We start from the raw sequence: 12295 nt of genomic DNA, 5'->3' as shown, positions 1-12295 counted from the left end.
CTGGCATCAAAAAGCCTTTCCATTTTTAGATTTGATTTTAAAAGGGAAATATACTTCTAAAAGCAAAAGGTCAATATTCAACAATCTTCCAGTTCCCCACGGAAACCCTCCTCTGGAAATCTCCTCCCACAGGTCTGGGTTACCTGTGCTGGCGGGGATGTCCCTCAAGCCCCATCCCGCCCTGATGTCCCCCTCACGCAGCCCCGCTCACATGGCCCTGCTCACGGCCCAGGGAACAGAGTGGACTGCACGAGAGGTGGAAAAAATGGCCCCTTGGGAGTGAAAGGTTGTTGCTGAGTCATGAAAGACACCAGGATTCTTGGCCGCCAGAGATGAGGCTTGATCGCTCAGAGCTTTTGTGTGATAAAGATTTATTAAAGTATAAAAGGGACAGAGACAGCTTCTGACACAGACATCAGAAGGGGGCAGAAAGAGTGACCCCCACCAACCTGCTGGCCTTCAGCAGTATGTTATATTCCTATCAGCAGGCTGCTAAGTAGAGAAAGGAAATGTCTCAAAACTCAGAGTGGCACCAGGCCCCTCACCCACAGCATGCACTTTGAGATAACACTGGCGCCAGGTAAGTAGTCCCACGCCATAAAACCAGTGACATGAATCTTGAAGAAAGGCAGGTTTCCAAGCAAATACACAGTCTCCTTAAAACCTAGCTTAGGAGAACATCTGCATGAGTAAAACATACTGGTTCGTCAAGTCAGTTCTGAGTCTCAGGCAGAACTGACTTGAAGAAAGACAGAGTCTAGGGTAAATACATAGACATTAACATAGCTTAAGACAAACATTTCCGTAAGAAAAATGCACCGGGTAGCTCAAAGTTTGAGGAAAGTTAAGTTCGGGTAGAACCAGGTGTCATTATGGCAACACAGAATTTTAACAGAAACCTCTTTTTAAATGTGTATAGGAAGGGGAAAAATATAACACTAGTTCCTCCTGCTGCTTAAGAGAGAGATGAAAACGTCTGCCATCTGCAGCCTGTTTCCTCCGTCTGGAGACCCCTGGCCTCCCTGCCTGTTACCCTCTCAGGAGGGACCCGCGCAAGGCCCCGCAGCAGCACCAGGCTCCTAGCATGGGCCCTGCTTGCAGGAGACACCCCTCCTTCATTTCTAGAAGTCAGGGACAGTCAGAGTGGCTCTGGTCCTATTTTTTGGCTGGATCTATGGCAGCGTCTGCAGCCTGGTCACTAAACAATCAATCGGGGCTCTGAGAAGTGCAGGCTGGGGCTCCTCAGTGCCCGAGCCCTGGGCATCAGGACAGCAAACTGCCAGCCAATCCCCTCACCACCACCTAGGGGTGGGGCTGCGGTCTCAGAGACCTCGGGGGTCATACCAAGGGCTCCTCAGACACTGGAGTCACAGGGACGCCCTGGGGGATGAGAAGCAGATGCCACACAGGCACAAAGAGGACACGTGTCCTCCTGCAATAAGGGCGTCAGGCCTGTGCAACAGCCGGCAGGCTATAAAATACACAACTTAATCTCCATTTTCCAGGCAGGTAGTTACTGATTCTTCAAAGTGATTCTGGGTATCCCTAATCTTTATTGATTCTAGCAAACATTGACTAAAATTAGTTCTTTTATTTTTAGTTACCTAAATCACTTATTGAACCTGCAACATCCGCCTTCTGTAATTCAACCACCACCTGAAACAGACCATCAGAGACGAGGGTCAGCACACAGGATGACCGGGAAGAAGTCCAAGCAAAGCACAGCTCTGATCAGGAGAGCACGTCACACAACACGCCGAGGACACAGTCGCTCCAGAAGGAAGACTGACGCTTAAATGTTATAAATCCCTGACTTTGATCTTCTTCTTTCCACCGCGACAGGCCCTGAAGCTTCCATGCCTCGTTCCCTCCTGAGTTCCCCGCAAGCTGCCTTGTCCTGGTTCCCTGGCTGAGAGCTCGGCCACCTCTCGCATACACGTTGCCTCCTGCCCTTCCCCACCCCCGCACACATCACCTCCCGTCCCCCTCCACTGACCACGCGCCTGACTCACCCACACATTGAGAAGCCCGCTTTCATCCAAGGAAGCGATGTGGAAGGACAGGCCTGCCGTCTCTGGTGAGGGCACAAGTGGGTTAGGACTGGCTCGCAACCAGAAACCACGTCTCACCAGCGGAGCTCAGATTCACGGAGTGAAGGTCACGTACCTTCTTGAGTAGAAAAGGGTGAGAGCACACAGCTCTGCCTCTTGCAGACAGACCCTGTGACGGGCTCTATTGCCTGGAGGGGGCTGCAGTGGTTCACGGACGTCAGGACGCCGTCTGGGGGCAGAGCACAGGCAGTGTGTGCATGCGGTGAGTCACGGAGCACAGCTGCCCGTGCAGGGCACACGCGTGTCCCTAGGCGCCCAGCCACACGCATCACCGTGGAAGGGCACGTGCCATGGCTCTCAGCACGGCCGAGGAGCAGAGACCACAGACCACATCCACCTGGAGGAGGAGGCGAGCAGAGTCCCTCGAGCCCCGTGTCTGCACAGCTGCAGGTGCGAGGACAGACTGGGGGGCAAGGGCACTCTCCACAGGAGGAGGGGTCCCAGAGCCAGCGGAAACTGCTTCCCAGGTCAGGGCCCCAGGAGCCCTGCAGCTTCGGGAGGAGACGGAGGCTCGCAGCCAGACCAGAAGCACCTTCACAGCCCAACAGAACACAGCTCCTCTGGCCTGGCAAACCCACCTACAAAATGCCCCTAGCAGAGAAAGACAAACTGCACACAGCGCTACCACAGAAACAGATAGAAAACGCGGATGAAAGCATTTCAACCCACGAAGGTTCTTGCTCCAAAAATGAGCGTGAAACAGAAGACCAAAATCCAGCACCCAAACGACATCACGTGTCACCAAAAAGCACTCGGAAATACATTTAACAAACAAAGAAAAACACTTGGAGTCAGAAACCTAGAACAAAAATGGATTTAAAAACATCAGAAAGAAAATAAGAGTTAGAAACTGAAGAAAAGACAAAGTGCTCTTGGGAATGGAGAATGACAGGCTTCAGACTCAATGAACTGGAGGCCCACTGAGGAGGGGTGTTCTCCGACTCAGTTACTAGAACTTTGAAGGTTTAGAGACAATGTTTAGATAGCAAAAAGAAAAAAAAAAAATGAAAGCAGCCTTTTAATGAAATATTAAGTTTCAAATCCTAAGCATTTCGGTGTTTTGAACATAGTGGTGAATTCAAAGGTTAATTAGTAATAGCAGCAGCAGTTAAAAAATATAAGTTCTTAAAAGATACCTTTTCCAATGGCATCAGATCCATAGTGAAGTGAAGTCACTCAGTTGTGTCTGATTCTTTGCAACCCTGTGGACTGTAGCCCACCAGGCTTCTCCATCCATGGGATTCTCCAGGCAAGAATACTGGAGTGGGTTGCCATTTCCTTCTCCAGGGGACCTTCCCGACCCAGGGATTGAACCCAGGTCCCCGCATTGTGGGCAGATGCTTTAACCTCTGAGCCACCAGGGAAGCCCTTATCAGATCCATAAGGTGCCTATAAACACACACGTTCTCAACAGTGGCAATTTCACCCTCAAAGGGGCAAAGATCAAGTTGCTGGGACACAAAAGAAACCTTGCCCTTTTACGCATAAAACACAGACAAACTCAGTACGTAAACAGGCGTGCAGTATATGCATGGAGTTCCCCAGAGCAGGGTCAGGAATGGAAAGTTGAGGGCTGGCCTGGTTGAGGGCTGGAGACAACCCAGACAAGTCTGCACAGGATGGTACTGAGAACACAAGGACTCTTAAAGCACAGCAGTCAGAAGCAGCTTGTGTGCGGAAGGCCCGCACAGACACCCCGTTGAAGACAGACACCCGGCACCCTGCGTCCTCAGGGACGCCTGCTGGAGCAGAGAGGCTGCCGGCCCACAGCGAGGACCTGCGGCTGTGGTGCCTGCGGTGCAGACGCCCATCCTGACTGCTGACAGAGGAAACTGACCAGAAGCAGCTGACCACTGCTGGGCGGGTAAAGCCCCGCGGCACCCATGGGGGCCTGCCCAGTGGAGGAGTGACGTCCTGACTCCGCACACCTGCAGGCACTTGTGAGAGAAGGAAAGCAGACTCCAAGGTCTGAACACCACAGAGTCTGGACACCACAGAGTCTCGCCCTCACCATGGGAGAAGACAGAGACAAAACCTCGTGGGGACGGAGAGGGCGGGGGACGCAGTCAGCTGGGGCGGGGTAGTGGGGGAGAGTGCCATTCTGAGCAGGAAGGTCAAAGTACTGGAGACGATCTGGGTGCTGGCCCCCTGCGTGGCCAGTGTGACCACGGATAAGCCTCCCATCTCCCTGAGCACCGGGAGGGACCCAGACGGGCCTGCGTGGGACACGTCCACACAACACGGGGAAAAAACCCCAGAACACAGTGCCTAGCAGGGGCGGGGGTGGGGGGTCACGCTTGTCCTTGTTTGAGGTTGTGGTTTCGGCTGTGATTGCAACCGTGGTTGGGCTTAGGTTGCAATCGGCTGTGGTTGTAACTGGGGTTGTGTCTGTGACCTGGAGCCCCAGAGCTGACAGGACAAGCACCCCACCATTGCCCAGAAAGATGCTGCTCCCTGGCTGGCACAGGCGTCTTGTGCCCTTAGGTCAGGGCGTCCTCTGGGGCCACCTGCATGGAGGACGCAAAGAGGCCTCACAGCTGCTCCAGGGACCCGCACCGGTGGGCCGCGTCACTGACCAGTGGAGAAGGTGGGGGTCCTGAACGTCCAGGAGCACCCGCTCAGCGTCACACGGAGATGGATCCTGGGGTCCTCCCTCAGGTCCCACACGACCACCGAGCCATGCACGGTCCCCGCAAACAGCAGGCAGGCTTTCACAGGGCTGAAGCAGCAGCACGTGACCTAGACAGCCGCACAGAGAGCAGGGCTGGGGGTGGGGGGCGGTCAGGAGCCAGGGCGAGTGGAGGGGGCGGGCTGGGAGGCGGGGCCGGGTGGGGGCGGGGCTAAGTGGGGGGGGCAGGGCCGGGTGGGCGGCGGGGCCGGGGAGCACTGGCCCCGTGGACTCTCCATCCAGACACAGCGGGGGTACCGCAGCAAGCGGCTGGCGCCTCTAAGGGTGCCCTCCTCGGGACACGGGGGTGGTGGCCGCAGGGTCTCTGGCACAGCGGAGCCGCCCGTCATTCATAGTAAGCTATTTTCAAGCCCACAGCACCAAGAAGCAGTGGAATGGAAATCAAATGGTTCTGAAGTCAAGAACCACAAGACCAGAAACAGCTCTCCCCTGCACCCGTGCGGTCACCACACCACAGCCCCACTCACCAGGGGCCAGGAAACACACGCACTAAGGACTCAGAAAATCCCAGGCACTGGAAGAAACCTCTAAAGCACCCGTGACCCGACCAAGCAAGCTGGGAAGCTCGCTTCCACGACCCCAAGGACGCCAGGCTGGTGCTTCCACTAACCCACAGCGGGATGATGCCCACCCTCGGGGCCCTGGGGACTATGGCCACGTGACCCCTCGGTCGACCTGGTCCTTCCTATAAAGAGCTCCTGCCCCTGTCACCCTGCACATGGCAGCCGGGATGGAAAACTGTGACCCTGGACTCCCCTCCCTGGGGCCCACCCTCTCAAGTCACACCCACGGCCCCCCAAGCTGTACCTTCGACTCACACACCAGGACCTTCTGGGGCTCCGAGGGCTGCCGGACATCCCACACGCAGAGCACGTGTCTGTGGCCCAGCAGCGGCGCCGAGGCCTTCCCCGGCAGCCCGTGCACGGACACCACAGTGCGCCTCTGAGCCCGACACGCGTGCAGGCAGGACACTCTCCGGTCTGAGGACAAGACAAGAAAAATGCTGCAGAACCCACGCTGCATTAACACACAGGACTGCTCCAATAGGTTTCAGCTTAGTGACGAAGACATGGTCTTTCAAAGATACGCCTGCCCGAAATCGGGGTTTTGACGAGTGGCCAAGCTCAACTCAAAAGCGTCCGGGTGGCCTCACTTGCAAGAAGCCACCCTCCCCCACAGGCGGCACAGCACGGCCCAGGACCCCACCATCCACCATCTACTCCCGCGGGCCGGGGGTGCGGAGGGGACCTGGGGGCGCAGGGGGCGGGGGTCATCACATCCGCCCCATCAGCTGCCCCTTTTCCCCCTGCAGCGGGCCCCAGCCGGCCTCCTCCCAACACCTGCCCTCGGACGCACCATCCAGTGCCCCCATTTGTCCTGTGACGCGTGCTTTCTGTCCGTCCACTGGGCTCCAAGGCCCGGGACCTGCCTGTGTGCCTAAGTATCTGCGGGGCCCACAGAAGGACAAGCGGGCGGCTGGTGCTGGACAGCCTGCTGACACTGAGAGGGCCCGCCACTCCCTCCAAGCTCAGGTCCAGGATGGGACCCAGGCTCAGGTCATGGGCACCTGTGTCCCAACTTCCCTCTTAACCTCAAAACTCACTTTACTAAAACAGACACAAGAAAAACCTCCGCTCTGCACACAGGTGGAACTAAGGGGCGAGTCCCGGACAACACACCTGCATCGTCCTTCTCTGAGGAAGTGTTCTGGGGGGTGTGGCCTCCCCACCCCTCCCCCACCACCACCCCCTTTCCCCACCTCCCACCCCCCACACCACGCCCCCACCAATCCCTGCCTCAGTCCAGGGCTCTTTGATCCCTCCTCAGCTGAGGAAAGCACCTCAAACTCCTGCTTCCTGGGGTGCAGAGGGAGGTGGGTTTGTGGGCTTCTGTGTTTTCAATGCTACAATCTATTGCTTTTCTAATAGGATAACACAACTTTTAAAAAAAACATGCTCAAATAACACGTGCTTGTTAACTTCATGCCATTGGTGCTAATGGTCAGTGCAGAGGGCCGGACGTCAATCTGAATCTCCATAGAAACTTCTGGAACAAGTGGCAGCCACACACCAGGTCCCACTGGCCCAGAGGCGCCCTGGAATGCCGACAGCAGGGCCAAGCACTGCCCGCCCTCCTGCACTCAGACCAGGACCCTGGCCCCACCCAGGCCCTCAGCAGCCGGGAAGGCAGAGACTAACTGAAGAACTGAACACACAAAGTTTGTTCAGCTTATAGTCACAGGCAGCTACACACCGTATGTGAAGACACAGCTTTACTGGGGTAGCGTTTGTGCTGTGACCACGGATCAGCTCACATCTCACCACATGACTCCCACCTGGACTGCCTGTGGCTCCCACCACTCCTCTACCAAGAAACCAAAAGAAATTAAGAGACGCAGGACTGAAAACAAATGTTCCCTTAAATCACTGCATATCCCTCTCGTGAGGACAGTGACACACACGCTCGAGGCTACAGAAGCCAAACCTCTGCTCCGTTCAACAAACCCCTCCCAGGATGCATCCGTGAGGATCACCGTCTTGGGGTCCACGCCCCACGCCCACCCTGAGGGCCGCTTACCCTGCAGGAAGGGCAGGCTGGTGCCCAGCCGTGCACAGCTGTCGCTGAAAGGCAGGGTGCAGTCCTGCGCCTGGGACGCCCAGCCCGGCTCTTCGGCCGCCCGGTCCTCTTCAAGCAGAACTGCCATCACCTGCAGCAGACACGCGGGCAGGCCTCCATCAACACTCTCAGATGGGCTCATTCTCAAAGAAAAAGCAAAAACCGCAAAGCACTACCTAAATTCACCCATCCCTTAAGTTAACCAAGTCCCAGACTCATAGAAACGAACAGAAGGAAGTCATACTGTCCTTTCTGCACAGCAGTAGAGACTACCAAGTAAAGCCCGCTCTGTAAACCCCGAGCCACGATGGACACCGATGCTGTTTTTCACAGTAGACATACAGGAGGGGGATGGGGCCCTCCACCTCCTCTAGAAGAAACGGGGGCACAAACACGTCGCCCACAGCAACACGGCCTGCCCGCTGGGCTGCAGTGAGGACCAGCCAAGTCCTGCCACTGCCCTTGTGGGTGGTGGGTCACACTCAGGACGACCACGGGGAGGGAAGGTGGTGGACACTGGGACCCCGAAGTACACAGGACCACGTGCGCCCTCTGACCTTTGTATGGACTTTGAAAATTCCCATAACCAGTCTTCAAAGTCACGAGTTTACTAGTTTTTTTTTTTTTTTATTCTTCCAAAATTTTTAAACCCATAATTGTACCAAATATCAAAATGAATCCGCCACAGGTATACATGTGTTCCCCATCCCGAACCCTCCTCCCTCCTCCCTCCCCAACGAGTTTACTAGTTTTAAAAACCCTAGACCTGTGCTCGCCTTGCCGATTTAGTTATGTCTGTTCTTCTGTCTATATTTATTCTAAAATGCAAGCAATCGGTATTATTGTTCAGAATCCAAACAGCATGTGCAGCACTGGGGTCCCTGCCCCCAATGGAGCGCACCTGGCAGGCCGCCCGCAGGAAGCCCGACAGACGGGGCGTGTCGACCTTCGGGACGATGGCAGTATCTCCGGGGCCGCTCCGCTCACTCCCTGAAAAACAGGTCACATCAACCCCTGCTGAGGGGATACTCACCAGGTGGGTGGGCTCCCGGTCAAGGCCGCACACCAGGAAGGGCATGCCTGAGAACCAAGACCCCTAGAAGGAGAAGCCAGGTCATGTCTCTTTCTCCAGAGCTCAGCTCCTCCTCATTCCTCACAGGAAACTGTTCACAGAAAGTCTGTAAGCAGAGCCCTATGCAAAGCATCATTTTACCATGGATGTGTTACATTTAGGATCTTGGTTCATTCCCAAGGCAAACCATTCAATGTCACAGTAATCCAAGTCAATGCCCCATCCACCAATGCCACACTGACCAGTTCTATGACCTACAACACCTTCTAGAAACAACACCAAAAAAAAGATGTCCTTTTCATCATAGGGGACTGGAATGCAAAAGCAGGAAGTCAAGAGATACCCAGAATAACAGGTAACTTTGGCCTTGGAGTATAGAATGAAGCAGGGCAAAAACTAGTTCTGCCAAGTTCTGCCAAGAGAACACACTGGTCATAACAAACAGCCTCTTCCAACAACAAAAGAGAAGATTCTACACATGGACATCACCAGATAATCAATACTGAAATCAGATTATACTCTTTGCAGCCAAAGATAGAGAAGCTCTATACAGTCAGCAAAAACAAGACCTGGAACTAACTGTGGCTCAGATAACGAACTCCTTATTACAAAATTCAGACTTACATTGAAGTAGGGAAAACCACTAGGCCATTCAGGTATGACCTAAATCAAATCCCATACGATTATACAGTGGAGGTGACAGATAGATTCAAGGGATTGGATCCAGTAGACAGAGTGCCTGAAGAACTATGGACAGAGGTTTTTAACGCTGTACAGGAGGCAGTGACCAAAACCACCCCAAAGAAAAAGAAATGCAAGAGGGGAAAATGGTTGTCTGAGGAGGCCTTACAAATAGTTGAGAAAAGAGAAGAAGCAAAAGGCAAAGGAGAAAAGGAAAGATATACCCATTTGAATGCAGAGTTCCAGAGAATAGCAAAAATAGATAAGAAGGCCTTCTTGAGTGAACAATGCAAAGAAATAGAGGAAAACAATTCAGCACCACCAAACCAGCTCTTCAACAAATGCTAAAGGATCTTCTCTAGACAGGAAACACAGAAAAGGTTTATAAACTTGAACCCAAAACAACAAAGTAAATGGCAATGGGATCATACTTATCAATAATTTCCTTAAATGTAAATGGGTTGAATGCCCCAACCAAAAGACAAAGACTGGCTGAATGGATACAAAAACAAGACCCTTACATATGTTGTCCACAAGAGACCCACGTCAAAACAAGGGACACATACAGACTGAAAGTGAAGGGCTGGAAAAAGATTTCACACAAATGGAGACCAAAAGAAAGCAGGAGTAGCAGTACTCGTATCAGATAAAATAGACTTTGAAATAAAGGCTGTGAAAAGAGACAAAGAAGGACACTACATAATGATCAAAGGATCAATCCAAGAAGAAGATATCACAATTATAAATATATATGCACCCAACAGAGGAGCGCCGCAGTATGTAAGGCAAATGCTAACAAGTATGAAAGGGGAAATTAACAATAACACAATAATAGTGGGAGACTTTAATACCCCACTCACACCTATGGATAGATCAACTAAACAGAAAATTAGCAAGGAAGCACAAGCTCTAAATGATACAATGGACCAGTTAGACCTAATTGATATCTATAGGACATTTCACCCCAAAACAATGAATTTCACCTTTTTCTCAAGTGCACATGGAACATTCTCCAGGATAGATCACATCCTGGGCCATAAATCTAGCCTTAGTAAATTCAATAAAATTGAAATCATTTCAAGCATCTTTTCTGATCACAATGCAGTAAGATTAGATGTCAACTACAGGAAAAAAAACTATTAAAAATATAAACATATAGAGGCTAAACAACATGCTTCTGAATAAACAACAAATCCCAGAAGAAATAAAAAAATAAATCAAAATATGCATAAAAATGAATGAAAACACAATAACCCAAAACCTATGGGATTCAGTAAAAGTAGTGCTAAAGGGAAGGTTCATAGCAATACAAGCTTACCTCAAGAAACAAGAGAAAAATCAAATAAATAACCTAACTGTACACCTAAAGCAACTAGAAAAAGAAGTAATGAAGAACCCCAGGGTTAGTAGAAGAAAAGAAATCTTAAAAATTAGGGCAGAAATAAATGAAAAAGAAACAACAGAGACCATAGCAAAAATCAACAAAGCTAAAAGCTGGTTCTTTGAGAAGATAAATAAAAGAGGCAAACCATTAGCCAGACTCATCAAGAAAAAAAGGGAGAAGAATCAAATCAACAAAATTAGAAATGAAAATGGAGAAATCACAACAGACAACACAGAAATACAAAGTCATAAGAGACACTATCAGCAACTATATGCCAATAAAATGGACAACTTGGAAGAAATGGACAAATTCTTAGAAAAGTATAACCTTCCAAAACTGAACCAGGAAGAAACAGAAAATCTTAATGGAAATCAAAACTGTAATCAAAAATCTTCCAAAAAACAAAGGCCCAGGACCAGATGGCTTCACAGGTGAATTCTACCAAAAATTTAGAGAAGAGCTAACACCTATCCTACTCAAACTCTTCCAGAAAATTGCAGAGGAAGGTAAACTTCCACACTCACTCCATGAGGCCACCATCACCCTAATACCAAAACCTGACAAAGATGCCACAAAAAAAGAAAACTACAGGCCAATATCACTGATGAACATAGATGCAAAAATCCTTAACAAAATTCTAGCAAACAGAATCCTACAACATACTAAAAAGATCATACATCATGACCAAGTGGGCTTTATCCCAGGGATGCAAGGATTCTTCAATATTCACAAATCAATCAATGTGATACACCACATTAACAAATTGAAAGATAAAAACCATATGATTATCTGAATAGATGCAGAGAAAGCCTTTGACAAAATTCAACATCCATTTATGATAAAAACCCTCCAGAAAGCAGGCATAGAAGGAACATACCTCAACATAATAAAAGCCATATATGACAAACCCACAGCAAACATTATCCTCAATGGTGAAAAATTGAAAGCATTTCTTCTAAAGTCAGGAACAAGACAAGGGTGCCCACTTTCACCACTACTATTCAACACAGTTTTGGAAGTTTTAGCCACAGCAATCAGAGCAGAAAAAGAAATAAAAGGAATCCAATTGGAAAAGAAGATGTAAAACTCTCACTATTTGCAGATGACATGATCCTCTACATAGAAAACCCTAAAGACACCACAAGAAAATTACTAGAGCTAATCAATGAATATAGTAAAGTGGCAAGATATAAAATTAACACGCAGAAATTCCTTGCATTCCTATACACTAACAATGAGAAAACAGAAAGAGAAATTAAGGAAACAATTCCATTCACCATTGCAACAAAAAGAATAAAATACTTAGGAATAAATATACCTAAAGAAACAAAAGATCTATATATAGAAAACTATAAAACACTGATGAAAGAAATCAAAGATGACACAAATAGATGGAGAAATATACCACATTCATGGATCGGAAGAATCAAAATAGCAAAAATGAGTATATGCCAAAGCAACCTATAGATTCAGTGCAATCCCTATCAAACTGCCAACAGTATTTTTCAGAGAACTAGAACAAATAATGTCACAATTTGTATGGAAATACAAAAAAACCTCGAATAGCCAAAGCAATCTTGAGAAAGAAGAATGAAACTGGAGGAATCAACCTGCTTGACCTCAGACAATACTACAAATCTACAGTCATCAAGACAGTATGGTATTGGCACCAAGACAGAAATATAGATCAACGGAACAATACAGAAAGCCCAGACATATATCCACGCGCCTATTTCAGAGAA

At 49.8% G+C, this 12295-nt stretch overlaps 1 protein-coding gene across 1 annotated transcript in view; it reads right to left on the bottom strand.

The window, feature by feature from the left end:
• Nucleotides 1-12295, bottom strand: part of DYNC2I1 (dynein 2 intermediate chain 1) — a 48994-nt gene that overhangs the window by 11296 nt on the left and 25403 nt on the right. Inside the window, 7 exon segments of the mRNA XM_070369010.1 lie at nt 1605-1656; nt 2013-2074; nt 2167-2280; nt 4688-4850; nt 5608-5780; nt 7378-7507; nt 8318-8406. Coding sequence (XP_070225111.1) covers nt 1605-1656; nt 2013-2074; nt 2167-2280; nt 4688-4850; nt 5608-5780; nt 7378-7507; nt 8318-8406 — 783 coding nt within the window.

This window comes from Bos mutus, chromosome 4, assembly GCF_027580195.1.
Source record: "Bos mutus isolate GX-2022 chromosome 4, NWIPB_WYAK_1.1, whole genome shotgun sequence".
NCBI classification, from domain to species: Eukaryota; Metazoa; Chordata; class Mammalia; order Artiodactyla; family Bovidae; genus Bos; species Bos mutus.
This window is presented reverse-complemented; position numbering and strand designations above follow the sequence as displayed.